This window comes from Syngnathus leptorhynchus, chromosome 6 (genome assembly GCF_054491065.1).
Source record: "Syngnathus leptorhynchus isolate UIUO chromosome 6, UIUO_Slep, whole genome shotgun sequence".
NCBI lineage: Eukaryota > Metazoa > Chordata > Actinopteri > Syngnathiformes > Syngnathidae > Syngnathus > Syngnathus leptorhynchus.
Genome location: NC_141200.1, coordinates 14,824,150 through 14,850,158, shown reverse-complemented (window position 1 = coordinate 14,850,158; position 26,009 = coordinate 14,824,150). Strand labels below are relative to the sequence as shown.

The following is a 26,009-nucleotide window of genomic DNA, read 5'->3' as shown; positions in this document are numbered from 1 at the left end:
AAACTGAGTTGACAAGTACATAGTTGATGGGTGCAAAGGCACTCCAGACACTATTTGTATACAAGCAATTAAAAAGCAACAATTTCATAATCTGTCTCCCTTACAGCCATATCACCCAGCCCCACAACACAGGTGCCCAATGTACATATGATGTGATACTTTAATCTTACATGTCTGACGAGGATGCTCTCGCTTGCATTTTCCTGTTCTGTGTCTAGCTGAACTTCAGTGGTGAAAGGAGGCATGACCAAAATCACAGCTGTACAAATTTCCACCTGAATGTGGAGGAAGTTGTTCCAGCTGTATCGGAAATACATATCCTATGAAAGATAACAATGTTATAAATATTACCCATTATTTTATGACAACAAACTGTACAAGAAGATTTAGGTAACATTCTTGAATTCTTAATTGTCACACAAATGTAAAAATATTTCATCACTGTTGTTATTAAAACTCCAGAAAAAACTGTCTAATAGGAATGCAAACGGGACTCCAACAAGGACGAGACGATGACGAGGGGGAACTTGTCATGTTTAATGACGAACTTGCCCAACTGTTTAATTCAGATACAAAAGATAAGGACTTTGAGGAATTTGAGCATGAATACCGACTAACAATTATGTATGAATATCAATTAAAAATGTGAGTACCATAAAGTACATGGTTGAATAGAATAAAGTAGAATAAAGTACAACCAAACTCACTGTCTTGCTCCAGTTTTTTTTTTGTTTACCGTAAATCATGCGCTCTATATTGCGGAGCGCCCTATGTGTGAATTAAGGACAGAATAACTCCAGCCATTGAGTCTTTACACATGGTCAGACAAAATGATCTGACACATTTGCAGGTTTAATGAAATGCAAATAAATTAAAGAAACAAAAATTATTTTTATTGTCGAAAAGTACGCACACACGCACTCACACACACACACACACACACACACACACACACACACACACACACACACACACACACACACACACACACACACTGTAAAGCAATTGTCACCAACCTTTTTGAAACAGAGCTACTTCTTGGGTACTGAGTAATGCAATGGGCCCATTGCCGTTTGATTTTCAGTCCACTTATAAATTAAGAGATTTTCTCTAATTAACTTTGTTATTCATAATAATGGTGATAGTCAGCTCTGAAGACAGTTAACATGTTAATGATTATCAGCAACAATTTAAAAAGATAGGTACAGTGGAGCCTCGGTTTTCGACCACAATCCGTTCCAGAAGGCTGTTCGAGAAATGAATCGTTCAAATTCCGAATCATGTTCTATTACAAATAATAGAAAAAAATGTAATCCGTTCCAAGCAAAAAAAAAAAAAAAACGCCTTTTTTAAGCATTTTTTCATTTGCGCATTTTTGTCCAATCGCGCAACTGCAGCGCACCGCCGAACGCGCAACCTAATACTGATTTATTTGAGAACCGGTACGTTTGAAAACCGAAGCTTCACTGTAATGAATTTATAAAACTGGTGCAGGGGGTACACTTGAGAGCTTCGAGGTTTACGTGGTGCCTGTTCGGACCATGTTGGCGTCTGCAGAGGTTTCTCAATGTCACAGACGTTTTATTTACAAAAATGATAATGTACACTGCTCAAAAAAATTAAAGGAACACATTGAAAACACATCAGATTTCAAAGGTGAAAAAAAAAAGTTGGATATCTGATATGGACAGTTTAATGTCTCAGGAACAAAAGGATGCCACATCTTTTGATGGAAATAAAACTTTTCAGCCTACAGAGGGCTCAGTATATAGACACCCACAAAAAAGTGAAAAAATGATGTGGCAAGCTCGTCCATTTTGTCTAAATTCAATTTCTTCAATTCAAAACTCTTTTCAATATCTTGTGTAGCCCCCACATACTTGTATGCATGCTTGACAACGTCGCGGCATGCTCCTAATGAGACGATGGATGGTGTCTTGTGGGATGTCCTCCCAGATCTGTCTAAGGGCATCAGTGAGCTCCTGCAAAGTCTAACAAGCAACCTGGCAGCGTCTGATGGACCGAAACATTATGTTCCAAAGGTGTTCTAGCAGCTTTAGATCAGGTGATCGTGAGGGCCATTCAATTGTGTCAATTCCTTCATCCTCCAGATACTGTCTGCATACTCTTGCCACATGAGGCCGGGAATGTCGTGGATCAGGAGGAACCCAGGACCTACTGCACCAGCGTAGGATCTGACCATGGGTGCAAGGATTTCATCCCGATACCTAATGGCAGTCAGACTGTCGTTCTCTAGCCTGTAGAGGTCTGTTCGTCCCTCCATGGAAATGCCTCCCCAGACCATCACTGACCCACCACCAAACCGGTCATGCTGAATGATGTTGCAGGCAGCATAGTGCTCTCCTTGGCTTCTCCAGACCCTTTCACGTCCATCACAGGTGCTCAGGGTAAACCTGCTCTCATCTGTGAAAAGCACAGGGCGCCAGTGGCGGACTTGCCAATTCTGGTGTTCTATGGCAAATGCCAATCGAGCTCCACGGTGCTGAGTAGTGAGCATAGGGCACACTACAGGATGTCGTGCCCTGAGGCCACCCTCGTGAAGTCTGTTTCTGACTGTTTGGGCAAAAACATTAACACCAGTAGCCTGCTGAAGGTCATTCTGTAGGGCTCGGGCAGTGCTCAACCTGCTCCTCCTTCCACAAAGCAGCGGATATCGGTCCTGCTGATGGGATGAGGACAGTCTACGGCCCTGTGCAGCTCTCCTATAGTAACTTAACTGCCGGTCTCCTGGAATCTCCTCCATGCTCTGGAGATTGTACTGGGAGACACATCAAATCTTCTTGCAACAGCCCGCATGGATGTGTCATCCTGGAGGAGTTGGACAATCTGCGCAACTTCAGGAGGGTTAAGAAATGCCTCATGCTCTCAGTCGTGATAATGACTCTTGCGAAAGCCAACACTTGTGGAAAAACAGTTAAAAAAGATCAAGAGGAAGGAGCTTGAAATGGCCTCCACCTGCAAAACCAGTCCTGTTTTGAGGACCATCTCGTTGTTACCCCTCTAGTGTACCTGTTGTTAATTCCATCAACACCAATGCAGCTGAAAGTGATTAACAACCCCCTCTGCCACGTACCTGACCAAAACCTTATCAGAAAAGTGTAATTGAATTCATGCCATACCCTGTTAAAACCTGTTCCTTTAATTTTTTGAGCAGTTTATATTTTCAATAAACATAACAAATTTACGTCCTTATTAATATGGTTGTTATATTTGTGCTTTATGTTTGGTTCTATTCACAGTATGTACAGCACTTTGCCCCAGCTGTAGTCATTTGGATTTGTAGGACTGCTCATAATAAAAATTCAGCGGAAACTATAATACTCACAAGTATTACTCCCAGGGTGTTGAGGTGAATGAGCTCTTTATTGATAGAAGGAGTATTGGTTTGCAACAAACTGACCACTAGTTTGACCACATGGAGCCTTGTGTTCCCCACAGGAGGATTGAGCACTCCCCATGTGGTCTTCATCATGTCCTTCTGTTCAAGAAAATTTACTTTTTAGAACACAAACTCTTGACTCAGATATCAAACCAGACAATATTTTTAATCTATTGTGGGAGTGAAAGCAAAAAACTATTATTGTTGTCATTGTCCAAATGCTTCTGGACTTAATACAACAGCTGAACCTTGATTCTATGTGGACTATGGGGTCCAGAACTTTGGAATTGCATTAACCCAGAAAGTGCTTTATAAAGTCTTGGAAGTGTAATAAAATCAGAGCCACGCACACGAGTGTATCAGGAAATTGCAGTAAAGTCCCAATGATCATCGTGATCATCGAAATTTGTCCTCTGCATTTAACCCATCCCATGTGATTTTGATCCATCCCCTGGGGGAGAGGGGAGCAGTGAGCAGCAGCGGTGCCGCGCTCGGGAATCATTTGGTGATCAAAAATAAAAATACGTACTAAGATACACGTGTTTGCATTTGGGGAATAACATAATTTTTCTGTGTGAAAATTAATGTGATATTTTTATAACAATTATTATATATTGTATATTACTCATCGGGGTAGCGATCATGTTATTCCTATTAGCATAAGGAGGCATAAAGATCAAATAGCCCTCACTGTCTCTGTGCTCGCACAATGTGGTGCTGTTCCATATTCTTATCAAACGCCTTTAAATCATCCATCCATCCATCCCGGGCGTGCTGGAGCCTATCCCAACCGCCAGCGGGCAGCGGGCAGCAGGCGGGGGACACCCTGAACTGGTTGCCAGCCAATCGCAGGGCACACAGTCACAGAAATTAAATCACGAGCGCGAAAGTTTACGTGCTAGTCATTTAAGTTCGTACGGTCTTTAGTATATCGTCCATTTAAAATTTCGTATTTTCCGGACTATAAGGCACACCTAAAAACCTAACATTTTCTCAAAAGCCGACAGTGCGCCTTACAGTTCGGTGCGCCTTATATATGGATCAATGGATGAATTTGTTGATCCATACTGGTTGAACACAGAGGTCTGCCAAAATGTTTCAGTACGTTTTAGTACGACTAGTAAATTACAAGGTCACATCGCTTCCCAGCATTACAGCAACTGTGGTCAGGGAGCGTCGCTGAATAGCTATTGTACCCGTGAGGCTATTTCATGTCAAAATAGGCTGCTGTGTTAATGTTTGGAGTAAATTTACGGATCGATATGGAAGGGAAACATAGGTAAGCAGTACCAAGGTGTTAGATCGAACTTTAGTCAGTTCCGATCATTTTATAGGTGCTCGTTTACAATTGTTTACACTTTGCCGAGGCTCATGGGAGTCTGCGAGCTGAGGCTCATGGGAGTTTACGGGTGGCTAATGCTATAACGATAGCTGCTATACGCACAAGGCTATCTCATGTAAAAATAGGCTGCTCCGTTAATGTTTCGAGTAAATTTACGGATCGATATGGAAGGGAAACATAGGTAAGCAGTACCAAGGTGTTAGATCGAACTTTAGTCAGTTCTGATCATTTTATAGGTGCTCGTTTGAGAAACGCGATTGTTTACACTTTGCCGAGGCTCATGGGAGTCTGCGAGCTGAGGCTCATGGGAGTTTGCGGGTGGCTAATGCTATATTGATAGCTGCTATACGCACAAGGCTATTTCATGTCAAAATAGGCTGCTGTGTTAATGTTTGGAGTAAATTTACGGATCGATATGGAAGGGAAATATAGGTAAGCAGTACCAAGGTGTTAGATCGAACTTTAGTCAGTTCCGATCATTTTATAAGAGCTTGTTTTAGAAAGGCGATTGTTTACACTTTGCTGAGGCTCATGGGAGTCTGCGAGCTGAGGCTCATGGGAGTTTGCAGGTGGCTAATGCTATAGTGATAGCTGCTATACGCACGAGGCTATTTCATGTCAAAATAGGCTGCTCTGTTAATGTTTCGAGTAAATGTACAGATCGATATGGAAGGGAAACATAGGTAAGCAGTACCAATGTGTTAGATCGAACTTTAGTCAGTTCTGATCATTTTATAGGATAGTTTGAGAAACGTGATTGTTTACAGAGGGCTCATTGGTTATTGGCTAGTGGATGCATACTGCAACCCTAGTCAACCTCAGTTTGTTGCAGTATAGTTTCTATTTTATGCGGCTTATAATCCGGTGCGCTTTACATATGGACAAAGTTTTCAAATGGGCCATTCATTGAAGGTGCGCCTTATAATCCGGTGCGCCTTTTAGTCCGGAAAATACGGTACTTCTTCAAAATCAGTGAAGTCCATTGTAGTGTCTGCTAAACAACAATGTTTTGTTCTGAGTTTATTTGAAATATTTGTATTTAACCAAAGGTACAACCCAACGTTTTGGGCATCAACAATGGTTGTGTGCTGTTTTCTAAATGTTTTAAGGTTAGTGCTGACAGTTCAAAAGAAAATTTATTTATGACGGAAAAAGTTGGGTCAGACAAAAAGTTGCGTAGAATCGAAGCACATAAAATTGAGGTTCAGCTGTATTTAGAAAAAAACACATACAATAGATTTAAGATGTTTCATGGGTAAAATGAAGCGACTGCATAAACTTACTTTTGGTACAGTGTAAAATAAAACCAGACAAGATAAATATTTGTGTCAAAACATTGTACTTTCAATTAAAGTGCATGAAAAACAAGCGATCACTAGTTGAAAAAAACAAAACAAAAAAAACATGGGAATTAATTCTGAGTCTATCTGAATTTACCTTTGGGGGATCGAGCAGCAGTTGATGAAAGTCTTTGAGTCGTGGTCTCACAGCCTCCAAAATGCTATGGCTGACTGAGAATGAAGGGTTGGACATTCTAGGGGAGCATTCCATATGGCCCTCAAACCTTGAAGAGAAACGCCCACAATATTCTAAGTGAAGCTTGCTATCACTTTACAGCAGAGTTATCAAACATGTCTTAACATGTGAAGAAATTGACAATAAAGTAACTTTGACTTTTTTTGACTTTGACATGTTAGATATCAGTAGCATTTTGTAGATACTTTTTTTTTTTTTTAAATAATTGCTGCATTATTTCTCCAGCAAATATTGGGATCTAGTTTTTTGGCTCTTTATGCTCATTGGGTTGGCTGCTTCTTGATATAAATACTAACATCAATTTCCCATCACAAATTTTAAATGTGATGCAATGTTTAAACTTAGCCAACTTGAGACTGATATGCCCAGAGGTTGTTGTTTAATCGACTTTGTATCAAAGGGTGTTTCATGTTCATACCCCTACATTTGCAACTGAAGCCTAGTCATAACGAAGGAAAAGAAGGGAGGACTATAGCCTCAACTCACGTTTAAAATATTCACATGGAATTTAATTTTTAACATTTGGCATTTATGTTTTTGGCACCTTGCTAATGTATTTGGTTACAATTACATGGACAAATTTTGTCAGTTGTACGATGATGAACTGAGAAAGACAGAAGCTTTTGAGAATAACAGGATAACTTACGGAACAAGACATGCATAGTAAAGGTAGTTTGTTCTGAAATGTCGAAATAAGTGTTTTTATGTGTGGCGATCGGATTATCAACAGACATAAACCACCCTTCTTTCTGAAGAAAATATTGATCGGAATTGTCTTGATCCAGTCAGACTGTTCCGAATATGGCGTGTACATGAAGCATTTTTCTTCCGATCAGGTTTTTAATCAGAATAAACGTGTCCATGTAAACGTTGCCTTTGAATTTTTTAAAGACCATCCCTGAATGACCAAGGGTGTCAAGTCAATGCGAATTCAGTTTTTCGTCAGGGTTCGTTCAAAGTCGCAAAGGGTCGCAGAGGCGTTTGCCAACAATTTTAATGGTCGCAAACATGTTCAAAATGTGATGGTGTTTGCAACCATTTAGAATCTTTGGAAATGTCTGGTGAACATCTTTGCAACGGTTTGCTACTGCAACATTGAATGAACCCTGACTAAAAAACATTTGATACGTGCGCACACACTTGCAAACCTTTGCTGCTCGGTGAGCTACTTAAACTGAAATTGAAAGAATGGGAAAGATCACAGGACGTACGCTGGTCGTCTTGTCTCAAACAATGTAAGAAGGATTTGGATAACACTGACAATTGCAGATTCATTCTTCTCCTTGTCAAAGATATGAGACAGCAACTTCTCCACTGTGGTCTGCCTGAAGACAGATGAGAAGATACAATATATTTATTTATTAACCATTACCTTTCCGGCATTGGTCCTCAGAAATTCTTGTACGAGTTAGAATTCATTTGTTTGTGAATCCTAAATAATCAATTACATACTGAACTTGATGTGGCCACACCAAGATTATTAACAGAACAAAAAAACTTTCTTTTTGGTCTAAGAGATAGTGTCACTGATCTAATCCATATGCTGAGCACTGTATTTATTAACGTAACATACTTTTCAAGTGTAGCCAGTAATGGGTCTGGCTGTAGGCATCCCTGGACTTGGAACATCTGATCTCTGCTCAGTCTGATGATCTCACACAGTGACTGTGAGGCGTTGGAGTGTCTCTGTGTGAATATCACATTTTTTTAAATAACAATAATAATATCATGGAAATGTGATTATTTTACCACATTCTGTTAATAGGAATTTCATCATCTACTGTCCATAATACCATCACAAGATTCAGCAAATGTGTCTTAAACAAATTCGTCAAACTGAAAATGACAAAAGGCAGGCTATCTGATCTCAAAGTAAGAGTACGACAAGTTGTTATTCTATATATTATGTATATTCTAACATAGCATTGCAACAACAAAACCAATGTTTATCAAAACCCAAAAGTGAAATGACAAGCAGCAGAAACACAAAACGATCCAGTACAATTGACAATTGATCTGCATTGACACCAAAGTGACTTGGTTGGCTTCCATCTACCTGGGCAGGGGCTAAAATTGGCAAAAAAACAACAACAACTTGTGCTTGGAGTGGCTGGATTTTTCTGTATATTGGTAAAAAGAAAATGCAAATTTTGGCTCTTGAAACTAGGGCTGCACAATATATAAAAAAATATTGCCATTGTGATATTGGCCCACGCAATATGCATATTGCAAAGTAATGCAATAACTTCCTTGTGGAATTGTTTGGTTTTATTTAAATTGGATCAGTGCGACGTAAACCTAAATGTGCATTGCCAACCAAGACTTGGGGAAATTGAAATTAATTAGCCAAGAATACATTAAGATTGCTTATTTTCCCACATAAAAAAATTAAGTCTTTCGTTTGATAATAAAAATTATACTTCTGTGGATACATGTTAAATATCGCAATAATATCGATATCGCTATTTTCAACAAGCATACTGCGTCCATCCATCTTCTTCTGCTTATCCGGGGTCGGGTCGCGGGGGCAGCAGCTTTAGGGGGACTCCCAGACTTCCTTCTCCCCAGCCACTTCATCCAGCTCAAATGTCAGTATAATAAGTCTCTGAATTTATTTTTCTAAATAATAAAGTCAAAAGTCCCAATGATCATCGTCACACACATCTGGGTGTGGTGAAATTTGTCCTCTGCATTTAACCCATCCCTGTATGATTTTGATCCATCCCCTGGGGGAGAGGGGAGCAGTGAGCAGCAGCGGTGCCGGGCTCGGGAATCATATTGGTGATATATCCCCCCAATTCCAACCCTTAATGCTGAGTGCCAAGCAGGGAGTTAATGGGTTCCATTTTTATAGTCTTTGGTATGACCCGGCCGGGGTTTGAACCCACAACCTTCCAGTCTCAGTGAGGACACTCTACTACTAGGCCACTGAGCTGGTTGTTATAACACTCACCATTAATGCGACTTCTGGTGCTGCTTTACATTCGACCATTTCAACGATGTAATTTTGTGACTGCAAATTAGACACACCGCAGAACCCACTCTCTCCACAAAGGCTAATTCTTCGGTCCATTCGTCCTGAAATGTACGATACTCGTCGTCTTTTTTTCTTTTTGCCATCTTCTTCGTCGAAGGGTTAGCTTTGAGCTAATGACCGACCAGACGCAGTCTCAGACTGATTCAAAAGGGGGCGTTTACCTGTTTTACCCAGCAACGGCAAACGTAGGCCAGTATCATCCAATTAAAATAATGGACAATTGCTCCTGCAGCCCTGAACAGGTCATGCGCAGTGAAAAATCGATTAAAAATGGATTAAAACAAGTGAGAATATTTTGTTTTATCTGCGAGCCATATGCAATCATCAAAAGAGCCACATCTGGCTCGCGAGCCATAGGTTCCCGACCCCTGGCCTAGGGTGTCCTGGTGCTAAGTGCACACATGGACACCCTTATGCTTGAACATGGTGTTCATTACAGAAAATCCGTGTCGAGCACAGAAGTCCAACAATAGTACACCGCTCGGGTTCAGATCGGGGGGGGGGGGGGGGGGGGGCGTTCCTCCCGATCACGCCCTTCTCAGTGTCATTGCCCACATAAGCATTGAAGTCAACCAGTAGAACGAGTCCCCAGAAGCAGCGCTCTCCAGCACTTCCTCCAGGGACTCCAAGAAGGGTGGGTACTCTGAGCTGCCGTTCGGTGCATAGACACAAACAACAGTCATGACCCGTCCCCCCACCCGAAGGCGGAGGGAGGCTACCCTCTCGCTCACCGGGGTGAACCCCAATGTGCAGGCGCCCAGCCGGGGGGCAATAAGTATGCCAACACTTGCTCGACGCCTCTCACCGTGGGCAAGTCCAGAGTGGAAGAGAGTCCAGCCCCTCTCGAGAGAGCTTGTATCAGAGCCCAAACTATGTGTGGAGGCAAGTCCGACTATGTCTAGTCGGAACTTTTCTGCCTCACACACCAGCTCGGGCTCCTTTCCAGCCAGAGAGGTAACATTCCATGTCCCTAGAGCCAGCCTCTGCAGCCGGGGACTGGACCGCCAAGGTCCCCACCTTTGGCCGCCACCCAGCTCACTTTGCACCAGACCCCTTTGGCCCCTCCTATAGGTGGTGAGCCCATGGGAAGGGGGACCCATGTTTTCTTTTCGGGCTATGCCCAGCCAGCCCCCATGGGCGAAGGCCTGGCCACCAGGCGCTCGCCTTCGAGCCCCACCTCCAGGCCTAGCTCCAGAGGGGGGCCCCGGTGACGCGGTGGTCTCCTCATCTATTTGTATCTTTGCTTTCTCTTTTTGACGCCTCGCTATGTGGTGATCGCTGTTACAATTGTGACCAGAGTTCTTCTAAACCACAAAAGCAATCTCTCCTCGAATCACTTTTGTTGAGTCTGCCAAGTGTCCTGAGCCAGAGAGATGCTCTCAGATGACGTCATCACATGGTGCAGCCTCCGCTCCTCGCAAAATTTGCAAAATAACAAATGGATAAATGCAGGCATTGTCGTTTTATGCATTTTTACTAAATTTGCTTAAAACATTTGGATGGATATCCCCTTAGTGTGTTCCAGTGCAAAAGTGGCATCTAAATTGTGGTGGAGGAAAAAAGTACTGTTAAACTTACATCCTCATCCTGAGAGGGTTGTACCATGTCCACAAGCCTTTGAATGATATTTTCCTGATTCAGCCACTGAAACGAGAAACAAAAGAGGTGACCAAAGTATTCTGTTACTATTATACGCAACTACAGGGCGGGATGACAGACCGTTTTTCAATATTGACACAGCAAAATAGTGAGAATAACTCAGATTCGTTAGAATTGGGTAGAGTAGAAAATACCGGGCATGTCAAACGAGCAAGGGCGACGACAGCGGCGCCTACGAGCTTGCTCGGCTCCTGCCTAGCTGTCAGTGAGCTCTTTTTTTCTGATATGGCGGCATAAAGTCTAGTGATTAAAAAAAAAGATTTACATCCATAGGTTATCACTCAATAGCAGGTGGTGGGTGAAAAGGACAGCCCTATCAATGTCATGACGTTCCCCGTTCCAACATAGAGCTTTGCATTAAAGGGAGAGAGGAGGATTATTTTGGCAAATACAAGATTAAACACAAAAATGGGGACACCAGACACCAACCAAACTTTACATTATTGCTTTAATTCCCCAGCAAGACTCTAATGTGGGCTCTCCTGATCTTTAGACTATAAAGATAAAAAGAAAAAAACGTTTTGCCATCCTTGTCCGCTACCGGAGTGAAGAGCGTTGATTTATTCTTCACTGTGAAATTTAAAACATACATTTATTAAGTAACGTGTTTAGAAGGGTGAGAACCGCATTGGGGTGGCTTAATAAAGGTGTAACCTCACCTCTCAACAAAGTTTAGGGCAGGTAATTTTTTTATATGTAACCCCTCACAATAAACGAGGACAGAGTGTACTTAATTGCCAATTAGAAAAATGAATAAATAAAATAATTAATAAAATAATGAATTAATTAATAAATGAATGAATTAATAAATTTTAATCACATATTACGAAAATAATGCAAACATGTGTTGCTTCACCACACCAACATATCTGACTGTTTCATGATAAATGCATAAATGACGCATAAATGTGGAGTGCACTTCTTAAACATCAAACACTGATATTATTCATATATAACTCGGGTGTCAAACTCAATGCCTAGGGAGCTAGCCTGGCATGCTACACCCACAAAGAAAGTGGGTCTGGAGAGCACATCCTTTAACACGTTAAAGGACGTGCTCTCCACACTCACAAAAAAGCGGGTCTGGAGAGCACGTCCTTTAGTACGGCTCAGGCTCAATGTGGTAATTTCCTTTTCCACCCATCAACCAAGTTTACTTATTCATATCAGATCATCAATAAAATAGAATTGGGAGTCTGCGTTAACCTTAAGTGAACAAGTGAACATAAATCGGAAGTAATCATTGGAGAATCCTACTACCCACATTAAGGACATCTTGTCGCAACAGCTGTGGTTCAATGCAGGTGAGCATTCTAAGAAGCAGATCCATGATGGCTGATGTCCCTATGTGTTTGATCATCAGGTCTACAAAATCGTCCCTCTTCCGGAGAAACGTCACTATCTAGACACACACAAAAATTCACATTATACTGGTGGGTCGCAATGCCAGGTCATACCACCTATTCCGTAATTTTTTCAAATGCTCACCTGTTCAGGTTTGCGTCCTATAAGAATAGACAAGACCTTAGAGAAGAAGCTGGTCAGAAGTGGATTAAGAGGTGGCTCATTCTGGAGAAAGCTGTACAATTTCATCAGCAATTTTTCATCTTCCACTAATCTGTCATTAATTTGGCTCACATCTGACGTAAGAAGTTCACAAGATATGTTGGGATACCTGTCATTAAAAGCAAAAAACATGTTGAAGTTAATTTTGCCAATAAAATAAGTCTAGACGTACACTCTAAACAAAGCAAAGGTATGAAATTAGATTTTAAAGAAAAATTTCACCGTGAAATATAGAGCAGTAAAAACATGTACCTTACATAAATAAAAGTTATAAAGGAACAGCTCTGATCATAAATATTGCACTGAAACTAATCAACGCATACTTCATACAAACAAAGTATAAATAAGATGTCTTATCTCCTTTAGAATGCCTTCTTTCACCTGATTGTACATGGCTGGAATGGCTGTTTTTGGTTAATGTATCTTGTTTTTTTCCTCCCAAAACTGCTTATCTGTAGTATTTTTTAACACTGGATTCTCAACAATGTTGAACGGCTCTTTTGCTATCTGTGAGGCAAGCTGCGAAGAAATGGATGCCCCCCCATGTCCTGTCATGTATTTTGTTCTTCTAAGAATAAACTGGGTGGAATGGTTGTTTTAAATGGACTTTGTATCGCAACCTTCGTCATACAACTAACTATATGTCTTACCAGTTTTTTGCTCGTGCAGCAGGCTCTACACTTTCATCTGGCTTGATGTGTTCCTAAACCGCTGCGGCAATTGTTTTGTGACTAATTCCATTTGCGCCACTCAACTTTCTGTGATTGTACAACTACAGCCAAAGACAGCCATCAGGAAACAAACATAAGTGTAAATGGCAATTTACCAAGTTTGGAGAAAACTAACGTGTGATTGTGTCCATTTTATACGGTATAGTATAATAATAATAATAATAATAATAATATATATATATATATATATTTTTTTTTTATTTATTTATTTATTAATGCAACAATTAATACATGTACCGTAATTTTCAGACTATAAGTCGCTCCGGAGTACAAGTCGCACTAGCCATAAAATGCACAATAAAGTGGAAAAAAAACAATATAAGTCGTACTTTTGGGGCAAATGTATTTGTCAAAATCCAACACCAAGAACAGACATGAACCAACAACAACAGGCTAAATGATATGGTATGCTAATGTGACATATACACAAACGAGGAGATGAGAACGGGCCTGACGTAACATTCAGAGTTATTCAAATAAGTATTACATACATAACACGTTTATCAAACCATCTGTGTCACTCAATTCATTAAATCCATCGATCGTCCTTTACGTAAAGAAATATCCCGCACCCTCCTAACTGTGAGGCAGACATGCTAACCAGTGCACCATCGAGCCGCCTATTCCGTGTCACTCCAAATCATTAAATCCACCGGAATACTCATCCTCTGTGTCAAAAAAAGAAACAGCTGTCGATTCCGGACCTACGTGCGCCGCTGACGTCAGCCTCGTCGTCAGTTGCGGCCCCAATTATTCCACAGATCTAGTATATAACTATATTGTAGCTTTACTAAAGTACCAGTCAAGCCGTGGGCTTGGTAGACGGCTCTTTATTTAAGAAAACAAGAGTTCAACGAGCCAACAACTACTGAACTGTAACGATAAAAACATATACAAGTCGCTACACGAAATAAAATATATACAAATAACTCTAATATAAACAAGTTTTTCAAACCTTGTGTCACTCCAAATCATTAAATCCTTCAATTGTGGGCCCCTTCATCCTCCCGTGATTGAATCCTTTGTCCTTTATGTAAACAACCGCCGCGCGGCACCAGTGACGTCACTTGCAGTTCAAATGACAGTAATCCCTTGCTACATCGCGTTTCGTTTATCGCGGTTTCACTACATCGCGGATTTTTTAATTTTGAAAATTTGTGAAAAAAAATCACATATAAGTTGCTCCTGAGTATAAGTCACCTGCCCCCCCCACCCCCCCCACCCAAACTATGAAAAAAAACATGATTTATAGTCCGAAAATTACGGTAGTAATTACAGTGTCGTGACAGGCCTATTCAATTTTAAGTTTAAAACAAAAGTCCAGTGTCATTTAAAAAACAGTACAAATTGGAAGTCGACCAGCTAGAGCACTGTATCTGCAAGTTTGAATAACCCTAGATTGAGAGGGTAAAATGAAGAGCCAAATCATCATCCACACTTCTTGTTTTCTGCGGGGCTAGAGTATCCATCCATCCATTATCCGTACCGCTTGTCCCCACGGGGGTCGCGGGAGTGCTGGAGTCTATCACAGCAGTCACTGAGCAGTAGACGAGGTACACCCTGAACTGGTTGCCAGCCAATTGCAGGGCACACAGAGACGAACAACCATCCGCACTCGCACTCACACCTAGGGACAATTTGGAGTGCTCAATCGCCCTACCAAGCATGTTTTTGGGATGTGGGAGGAAACCGGAGTGCCCGGAGAAAACCCACGTGGGCCCGGGGAGAACGTGCAAACTCCGGGCCGGAGGTGGAATCGAACCCGCACCCTCCTTACTGTGAGGCGGTCGTGCTAGAGTATTTGCTTAAAAATGAATAAATGAGAATTTTCCATTTTAAAAGATTTTTATGGCCTTTTAAACATGACTCTTAAATATGTTGATAAAACATTTGAACAATTTTACAATACCACATCAATAAACATATTTCTATAGGGATAAATGTTGTACCAAATTTTCATAAAATATTTAAAATATTCAACAATTCAGCATCATTAAATATTACCTTTGATGCTGCTGAGTTTACACAATACAAATTACAAATACAAGTGAGGTCATACTTGTATTTAATGTTTTCCTCAACATCAGCACCCGGTTCTTGTGTGATGAAGGTGACAAGGTCCTCCATGCACTCTGGTCTCAGAAGGAAGTCAACCAGTTTGTGGTTTTTGGCTTTGCACTCTTGCAGAACATCCTCCTCATCCATTATATCTGTTAGTCTAACATCTTCCCTCTCCAGCAGAGTGTCAATGTGGGATGTAGCGTGGAGGTCAAATTTCCAAAACATACTTTTTCCTAAGAAAGAAACAAATGGGATTTTATTCATGTTGCCACTAGCTTGTAACATATTCAAACACACAAAACTCAACGCATCACTTTAAATGTGATTCAACAATAATTCACTGACTGTCAGATTGAATTATCTGACTTCAAACAACATACTGTTCACCATTATTAAGCCTTTATTGACATATTTCACCATACAACATTGTTTGACTTGAAAGTTGCAAAATATAGTAAAACGTTGAGATTTTTAAGGTACATAAACACAAAATCGACATGTACATAAACCACTATATAAAAATCCTAACCCACTGAGTGATAAACAATTGCAGTGTTTTCGAAGGCAGAAAATGATGCATTCACATCAGGGTTTATTAGGGTTCATTCAAGGTTGCAAATGTTTGCAATACAGTAATCCCTCGCTACATCTTGGTTCATTTATCGCGGCTTCAGTACATCACGAATTTTTTTCCAAATTAAAAAAAGTTGTTATAATAATAAGAGTTCTAAAGACATATTTACAGTACGAATACTTTAGTTACATCTACATATGTTACACACACACACACACACACACACACACAAATATATTTATATCAGGGGTGAGAATGGCAAATGCGAAAAAAAACAGAAAAGTAGCGGGGCGGAGGATTATATATACACATACATATATACACGATATATATACACACACATACATATATACACAATATACATATATACACAATATACATATATATATATATATATATACACATATATACACACACACACACACACACACACACACACTATATATATATATATGTGTGTGTGTGTGTGTGTGTGTGTGTGTGTGTGTGTGTGTGTGTGTGTGTGTGTGTGTGTGTGTGTGTGTGTGTGTGTGTGTGTATATATATATATATATATATATATATATATATATATATATAAAAAGATTTGTTCTTTGACGATATCATGACAATAGCCTACATGTAATGTCAGGTTACGTTCTAAACCCACGTTTGTAAAAGTAAAAACATACCGTATTTTTCTGACTATAGATTGGACTGGAGTATAACTCGCATCAGCCATAAAATGCACAATAAAGGGAAAAAAATAACATATAAGTTGCACCGGAGTATAAGTCCCATTTTAGGGGCAAATTTATCTGACAAAATCCAACATCAAGAACAGACATGAACCAGCGACAACAGGCTAAACGATACAGTATGCTAACGTGACATATACACAAACAAAGAGCTGAGAACAGGCCTGACATAACATTGACAGTTATCCAAATAACTACAACATAAATAACACCTTTATCAAACCATCTGTGTCACTCCATTAAATCCATCGATCGTCCTTTATGTTAATGCCGGGTGTGCGCCGCGCCGCTGACGTTGGTTGCAGTACAAATTATTCCACAGGCCCTTATACTGATATATAAAGTATATATCAAATAACTCATAAACAACATTATCAAACCATCTGTGTCACTCTAAATCATTAAATCCATCGATCAAATTCCTCGTCCTTTATGCGTGTGTGCCGCGCCGCTGAAGTCAGCCTCATCGTCAGTTGCGGCTCCTATTATCCCACAGATCTAGAATATAACTATATTGTAGCATCAAGAAAGTACCAGGAAAGACGTGGGTTTGGTAAACGGCTCTTTATTTAACTTAACAAGAGTTCAACGAGCCAACAACTACTGAACAGTAACAATAAAACCATATACAAGTTGCTACACGAAATAAAATATATATCAAATAACTATAACATAATTTACAACTTTTTCAAACCTTCTGTGTAACTCCAAATCATTAAATCCTTCAAATTCTTCGTCCTCTGTGTCACTTACAAACAAAGCCGCTACTGATGCCGGTAGTACGTGAGGCCCTTCCTCATCTCCGTTGTTGACGTCGAACTCCTCGTTAGTTTCAGTTGCAATTATTTCAGCTTTTCTGAATCCTGACAGAATGGTTTTTGGGTGTAACCGAAGCCCATGCTTTGTCGATCCATCCAATGACGTACAGGAATGTTGCACGTCGCATTATTCAGGTTGCCGTGAAGCTGTGCTCTCCATCCATCATCCACTGCTCCCACAGGTTACGCAGAACTACTTTAAAGCTCCTATTCACGGAGACGTCAAGTGGCTGAAGTATTTTAGTGCAGCCTCCAGGGATGATGGCAGGTATGGAGTTGAGGTTTTTTAATTTCTCTTTTATCTGCTTGTGATGTGCGCTCGCATGCTGTCCATCACAAGCAGAGCTTAGTTCGCTCTAAAGAAGCCATCGGTACGGACGCCTAGTGTAGCACTTTGTAAGGCACAAATTCATCATTTCTTGTTCCATCCACCCTTTCTCATTTACGGCAACAGTAACTGAGGGAGATTGGATTTTTGGCATCGTTTTTCGTTTAAAAATGACCATTGGTGGCAATTTTGAGCCATCTCCGCAACATGCCAGCACCACTGACAAGTGTGATTTTTCATGACCCGTTGTTTGTATATTAACACTCCTCTGCCATTTTTCTGCAACACTTCGGCCCATGGGAATGTCAAATGTGAGGGGGATCTCGTCCATGTTAATAATGTGATCTGGTGCCACATTGTGCTCACTGACATGCTTCTTAATAAACTCACAGAAACAGTCGATCTTTACTTGGAAGTCTGCTGGGAGTGTTTGGGACATAGATGTTCTTGCTATGATAGAGAGGCGATTGCGTTGCATGAAGCGATAACACCAAGAAGGTCGTTCTTGGAAATCTTGTAAATTCATCTCCTTGGCAAGCACCTGGGCGTGGATTGTGAGGCGTTTGCGTTGCATGAACGATAACAACAAGAAGATCCTCTCACTACAAAGTCATTTATATTCATGATTTTGGCAAATACCTGGGCGTGGAGACGCAACTGCACTGTTGATAAGGCTCTCCCACCAGCATGTTGTTGAAGCACCCATGTACAAACTTGTTCTTTGAGCTGTGCCCACTTAGCTTTTAGCCCGCAATTAGCTTTTTTTGTTTTCTTTATTTTGCTAAGAGTGACCTCCGCTTTTTGCCAATCCCTTACAAGTTTCTCACTAACTCCACACTTTCTGCTGCTCGATTACTGTTTTCGGCTGCATATTTTACAACTTGTAACCTGCAGAATACGAGTTTCTATTTGGTGCCAGTTTTGTTAAGCCCTTCCCAATTGTTGAGTCACGGCCAATGGTGAAATTTGGAGCACCCTCATCCAGTTTAGTCTGAAAATAACTATGTATTTCTTTTTTCAGTTGTTTTTTGTTTTGTTTGTTTCATGAACTTAGATATGGCGCTTTAAAGTGTTTATTGCTTTATTTGTTTTTTTCTTTATTTTTCATGTTTTGAATATGTTCAAGATAAAGATAAAATAACATGTAGAGTGATCAACTATACTAAAAATAACATGTGAAGTGATCAACTATACTAGTAAGTAATGTGTTAATGATCAAGTAAAAATATGGCACTTTAAAGTGTTAATTGCTTCATTTGTTTTTTTCTCTATTTTTCATGTAGATGTTCATGTCAAGATGAAGATAAAATAACATGTGAAGTCATACAATCTACTAAAAATAACGTGAAGTGATCAACTATACGAGTAAGTAACGTGTTAATGATCAAGTAAAAATTTGTGAAAATTTTCACATATAAGTCGCTCCTGAGTATAAGCCGAAACCCCCCCCCACCCAAACTATGGAAAAAAAAAAAAAAAACGACTTATAGTCCGAAAAATACGGTAGCTTTGTGTTTTGTTTTGTTTTTTTGTTTCGACGTGCTCCTTAATGTTCCTAGCACTGCGACCTCCATAGCTGATCATATCTTGACAGAGAATACACAAAATCTTCCTTGGGACATCTACTTTACGGATATGTTCAGTCAGGCACGTTGTTACGGACTGTGTTCCGAGTTGTACAACGACGCTGCTCCCGAGTCATGACCATCTGAAGCAGTTCTTGATCGTGTTCGACTAAATAACTCGTCTACAAGTGATGAAAACCCAATCGCAAATTCACATTGTGGCGGTGCAAAAACAATTCTCCGTGTAAGTTAACAAGTGGAAATGATGTGACGAAAGTAGCGCCAAAATGCTGGCAAAAATAAAGATGCCGTTGCGGCGGGCGGGGGAATGCTCGCGGGTCGCCGAGGCTAACGTTGCCCGGCCGCTCCCCCCCATATATACAAACATATTTTATCAACGGATTTACACTTTACTTTCGACGGAAAAAAACACGGAAATCCGCGGATCCACGGAAAATTCTCATTCCTGATTTATATTTATATTATTTATACATTTTCTGAATGTCATTTATACTATGTATTAATATAGTATTTACATGTTTGAAACTAAAGTAATCCCTTGTTTATCACGGATCATTGGTTCCAAAACTACCCGTGATGAGTAAAAATCTGCGAAGTGGGGTCACCCTCTCATCTGTACATTTTTTGTGTCAATAAATGTATAAAACCATTCATGTGCATATTTTATTAATATAACATTAAATAATTGATTCAAACATGTAAATAATACATTAATAGTATAATTAAATACAGAAAAGTATGTAGAAATATCAAAACTATAAATATTATATGTGTGTGCGTGTAACGTGTAGATGTGATGATGTGACCTCTAGTGATCACAAGTTACCATAGCAGCGCTATGCGCATTTTGTAGATATATATGTAGATGTTGCTAAAGTATACATACTGTAAATATGGTTTTAGAACAGCTTTTATTATACCATTTTTTTATAACAAAGTACAAGTGTACATATTGTGAATATGTTTTTAGAACTCTTTCATTAGTGTAATTTTTTTTCTATAACAAGGTACAACATTGTAAATATGTTTTTAGAACTCTTATTATTATAACAATTTTTTTTATAAAAAAGGTACAAGTGTATGCACTGCAATTGTGTGGGCACTCCCTGCCTTCTGCTGGTATCTGGGCAACTTCCGTGCCACAACTCCTCAATTTAGAAATTTCATTTAGAATTTAAAAATTTTTTTTCAATTTGGAAAAAAATCTGCGATGCAGTGAAACCGCAATAAACAAACCGCGATGTAGCAAGGGATTACTGTATCATTTAATGTTCTAATGATAACATATACACTTATATGGTTTGATATACACTTATTGATGCACAAAAAAATGATGTATGTTAAAAATGAGAGGGTGAAACTACTTTGCGGATTTTCACATATTGCGGGTGTTCTTAGAACCAATTATCCACGATAAACGAGGGATTACTGTATATTCACCAACTGTTTTAGTGATTTTTTTTTCAGTAGGGAATTTTAAACATGTTCAAAATTCCCTTGTGACAGTAAAAGTGCAGGCAAATGTCTGCTGAACGTCCGGCAAACATTTGGGACCTTGAACAAACACTGACAAACTCTGAAGTGATTTCACATTTGCTGCCTTTAAAAATGCAATTGTTTGCCACTCAGTGGAACAGGGGGCTTAAGTGTCAAAGTCAAAGTCCGCTTTATTGTCAATTTCTTCACATGTTAAGACACACAAAGAGATCGAAATTACGTTTCCCACCATCCCACGGTGACTAGACACAGTACACAACACATACAATCAAATAGCACAAAGAGTAAAAATGAACAGACAAGAGCAATGAATAAGTAATAAGCAAATAACCCAAATAAACAATAAATAAATAAATAAATAAATACATAGGCAAATAAGAGCAGCAAAATGGAGCAAGCCTGCTAATAGCAGACAGCCAGACCATAGCGCAAAAGAACAGGACGTTATGCAGCCGAGGGTGGAGGGGGGAGGGAATTCAGGATCCTGACAGCTTGGAGTATGAAGCTGTTTTTGAGTCTGGCGGTGCGGGAGCGCAGGCATCTGTACCTCTTCCCAGAGGGCAGATGTTCAAACAAAGTGTGAGCGGGGTGACTCACATCACACACAATCGCGGTCGCCTTGCGGGTGAGACGGGAGGTGTAAATGTCCTTCAGGGAGGGGAGTGGAGCCCCGATGATCTTACTAGCAGTGGTCACTATGCGCTGCAGGGCCTTCATGTTGTAAGGTTAGCGAAGGTTTGCGCACGGCCTGAATGTTGATTTTTGGTCAGAGTTCGTTCAAGGTTGCAAACAGTTGCAAAGAGGTTCACAAGACATTCACCCACAGTTTGTACAGTCTATGTGCACAAACATCAGCTCAGTGAGATACGAGCTATAGTAAAATAAGCAGGGGTTTTCAACTGGTTTTGTCCAAGGGATCACCATTATAACCAAGAAGCAATTCGGGAACCATTGCTTTGGCAGAATATTATTTTATTTTGCACCAAGGGAGGCTAGACCGATATAGGCTATAATTTTGTATTTGTATGTCTATTTTGGAAATCTCAGCTGAATCAAGTATAAATAATAAATCAATTTTATTTTCAAAAATGTTATGTAATTATTTTCCATTTCCAATTTTGCGGACTACCTACGATACTGTCATGGACCACTAGATGGCCATTGACCACCGGTTGACAATTCCTGGTTTAAAGAAAAGGAGAATATCGATAACAATAAAATACTGCAAATACTTTACTTGTGTGCCATACGTCTTGTGCGGTACATGGCAACCTTCATCCACCTACCTAGTTGTAGGTAGTCCAGACACCAGAGCTCAAGTTAAAACAAAGGACATACAGGGGTGCGATATGTGTGGCCCATTCCAGGTTAGTCAGCACTTCCACATTAGTCAGCAAAACTGAAATGATTATCACAAAAGCGGCGCACATCCAGAGGCACACCACCTGTATGCAGCAATTGTGAAAGAACAATAACAGTGATTCTTCAATTTATCACACAGGAACATGCATCACATGTATTTTCCTTCTGTGGAGATTCCCAGGTGACCCTGCAATATGACCAACGCAATGCTGATAGAAGCCCTCTCAAGCTCCTCCCACTCAGACATGACAGCCACAATGTAAACCAGCAAAAATGTTTTCTTTCTTGGTTGCATGCAATAAACACTGTCCTATTCTACTGTAGTGATTCACAATGTTACTCCTTATGAACTAGGACGTTATATGATTGGGGTTTGTGAAAGATTATTTAATCTAGTTAAGTACATGTAAATGTAAATCGAGTTGAGACCTACTAAACCTTGTGGTCAGTATATGTACAGTTCAGTTTTTGTGTGATCTTCCTAGAGAACAAGTTGCATAGATTTCATCTGATTTCAGCCCTCAGTGGGTTACTTAACTCACTATTTTGCCTTTTCTATTTTTGTGGTTAATTGTGGGTTGAGGTCTATGGCAGGAGTAGGCTGTTAGAGTTATTGGCCGAATGTTATCATATAAAAACACACACTTGTAACTTCTCAAAGTAAGATAGCCTTCTTGCCACAAGCATGCATGCACACATGCACCCCCCCCACACACACTCACAGTCAAGACATGCACACACAAACACTGGTTGGGTATTGTGAGACTTGGAACCGCCTCCTACCAGGTTGAATGCCATAAATGGCAGCACAGGGGAAGTAGAACTTAGAAAAAGATCTTGGGGCGCCGAGAGCTCTACTTTCCCTTGTTGCGCAACAAGTATTGCCGGCTCAGGTTGTGTTCTTGGTCTCCTGTCTCTTTCTGGTGCATGTCTCATTCCTAATTAATAGAATAACCATATCAAAGCATATGAAATTACCGTATTTTTGGGACTATATGTCGCAGGGTGTTTTCATAGTTTGGTTGGGGGGGGGCGACTTATAGTCAGGAGCGACTTTTGTGAAATTATTCAAAAAAATTTAAAATTCAAAAATCCGCAATGTAGTGAAACCGCGATAAACGAACCGCGATGCAGCAAGGGATTACTGTAATTTGAACTGCAACTGACGTCAGCGGCGCGGCACACATGCGGCGTTGTTTACATAAAGGACTAAGGATTCGATCACAGAGATTGTTTGATAAAATTGTTGGGCCTGTGGAATAATTTCAACTGCCACTGACGACGAGTCCGACGTCAGCGGCGTGGCCCACACGCGGCGTTGATTACATAGAGGACGATTGATGGATTCAATGATTTGGAGTGACACCGATGGTTTGATAATATTGGTGTTTATATAACAGTTATTTGATATATAATTTACATATCGTGATATGGGCCTGTGGAAAAATTTGAACTGCAACTGACAACAAGTTGTTTACCTAAAGGATGGATTTAATGATTTGGAGTGACACAGATGGCTTGATAAAGGTGTTATTTATGTTATAGTTATTTGGATAACTGTTAATGTTACGTCAGGCCCGTTCTCAGCTCTTTGTGTTTATGTCACGTTAGCATACCGTATCATTTAGCCTGCTGTTGCTCATTCATGTCTGTTCTTGGTGTTGGATTTTGTTGAATAAATTTCCCCCAAAATGCAACTTGTACTCCGGTGCGATTTATATACGTTTTTTTTTTTTGCATTTTATTGTGCATTTTATGGCTGATGCGACGTATATTCCGGAGTGACTTTTAGTCCGAAAAATAAGGTAGTTCTTTTCAGACTTTTTTTTTTTTTTTTTGCATTTAAAGCCACCACAAGCTTTACTTAGGTGTGTGCCAGGGAGATTGGATACAGTATGTTTATGTACTAAATAAGGAGCACTAATTTGTGCTTAGTTGTGTCTGTTGACTTTAATTTGTTAGAAAATTGAGTACACTAGGTTTGTTTTCATTACGTTGTTATGGGACATTTTGTGTGAAATGTGCCAAACCTTTAGGGCTACATTTGCTGTAAGAGGCCTAGGTCTGTTTGTGTTTACTTAGCTATTTGTTTTCATATCGAGAAAACTTACAGACCTAGAAGGGGGTCTGTGGGTCACAGACCTCCCCTGAAAAATGCTTGGAGCCTACAGATGTCAGGCCAGGGCAGGTATAAAGTGCATACATATTTTTGTTTTTCTCTGTATTATAAAGAGAAGCAATTTTCATACTCTCCTCAGGTGGTGAGGCTCATCCAGGAAGAAAGTGCTGTAACTTTTTATTTCAGAAGAGTTTTGGCGTAACAAAATGGAAAAGTGTGCAGTGTGCAATTTATTATTTATTTTATGCTTATTTATTGTTCAATAAATAAGTTAAATGAAGTGCTGGTCTATCCTGATCCACGCTATGCAACTATAGTGACACCTGCTCAAATATCTGAATTCTTTTACATCATTGAATGATTCTGAATAAGTAATGTAAGCATTAATTTTCTGAGTAATTTGTTATATTCATGAAAAATATTACATTTACAAAAGATTACAATTACTAATTCAATTACTTTTTTGAAAAGGTAAGTATTAACTGGAACTAATTACATTTTGGAAGTGATTTGCCCAGCACCATTCGTATATATCCATCCAATCCATTTTCCGGAACCACTTTTTCCCTCACAGGGATTGCGGGTATGCTGGAGCCTAATCAAGTTGACTACGGGCAGTAGGCGAGGGACACCTTGAACTGGTTGCCAACCAAGCCAATCGCAGGGCACACATAGACAAACAACCATTCACACGAATAGAACCCACAACCTCCGCACTGTGAGGTGAACATGCTAACCAGTGAGCCACTCTGTGTGCCCTGCAATTGTCTCTCAACTAGTTCAGGGTGTCTCCTGCCTACTGTCAGCTAGGGAGGATAAGCTCCAGCATGCCCACGCCCCTTGTGAGGAAAAGTGGTTCGGAAAATGGATGGATGGATTTTCTAGTGACATTATATTGTGTCGCCCTACTTGCACATATTGCACACAGAGTATGTGATTTACTCCCGTTTCAGGACTGACCCAAGTCCATAAAAAGAACAGTTTACACCATCATTATTCATTGATCCAAAGGTGTTATTTACATGGGTGGGAAAACACAAACCTGTTTCCAGTGGCTATGTTTCCATATTTTAACTTTTTTCTTGGAAAGGTGTTCATCTTAAATTACTCATTGGTAATATTCCAATGGAGTAGGCTAAAAATATGCTGTGTTTAGGTGTGAGCGAAACCAGCAATGATTTGTCTGCACTTGTGATGTTTATGTTGATGGGGTTGAATGATCTGGTCAGGCAGAGAAAGCAAGCCGTTTTTCTATTAACAAATATCCATCAACATCTAATCCCTAGACAGACAATGAAATAAAGTGTAAATGTTTGTTAATATAATTTTTTAACTTCCGTAGCTATAGTTAAACACAAGGAAGTGGTAGGCAACGAGACTTGCACGTCATAGAAAGGCCAGCCCAATGAAAGATGGGACAAGTCGTCAAGGGTTGACATGATGTACAGTAATAATTGGCAATGGAGCTTCTCACGCTCGAGAATGCCCATCTTGCTCTGGACAATAATTACCTTCTCTGGCTTAGGAAGCTTCCTGGTTGTGTAAAAAACATGCATTTTCACAACAAGCATACATGCATTGTTCAACTCTCAACCACAACTGTCAAATAAGCAACACCAACTAAAACAACGTTGACAATCATAGTCATTGCAACAA

General features: G+C 40.0%; 1 protein-coding gene and 1 long non-coding RNA gene across 11 annotated transcripts in view; one reads left to right on the top strand and one right to left on the bottom strand.

The window, feature by feature from the left end:
• Positions 1-26,009, top strand: part of LOC147056141 (uncharacterized) — a 118,532-nt gene that overhangs the window by 70,148 nt on the left and 22,375 nt on the right. The gene's annotated exons all lie outside the window — the stretch shown is intronic.
• Positions 1-26,009, bottom strand: part of ppp6r3 (protein phosphatase 6, regulatory subunit 3) — an 87,420-nt gene that overhangs the window by 61,067 nt on the left and 344 nt on the right. For 8 of the 10 annotated variants that reach the window (XR_015066448.1, XR_015066449.1, XM_085914633.1 and 5 more), the window contains exons 2-10: positions 15,331-15,565; positions 12,463-12,649; positions 12,239-12,376; positions 10,894-10,959; positions 7,852-7,964; positions 7,490-7,603; positions 6,180-6,306; positions 3,347-3,499; positions 171-320 (exon numbers count right to left, since the gene is read on the bottom strand). Coding sequence is in view for 8 of the 10 variants with exons in the window: in XM_085914633.1 (XP_085770759.1) it covers positions 171-320; positions 3,347-3,499; positions 6,180-6,306; positions 7,490-7,603; positions 7,852-7,964; positions 10,894-10,959; positions 12,239-12,376; positions 12,463-12,649; positions 15,331-15,565 (1,283 nt within the window). In the remaining 2 variants the exon portion in view is untranslated. Of the gene's footprint in view, positions 1-170; positions 321-3,346; positions 3,500-6,179; positions 6,307-7,489; positions 7,604-7,851; positions 7,965-10,893; positions 10,960-12,238; positions 12,377-12,462; positions 12,650-15,330; positions 15,566-22,158; positions 22,318-26,009 lie in introns of all 10 variants that reach the window. The other 2 variants (XM_085914630.1, XM_085914628.1) reach the window with 2 other exon arrangements.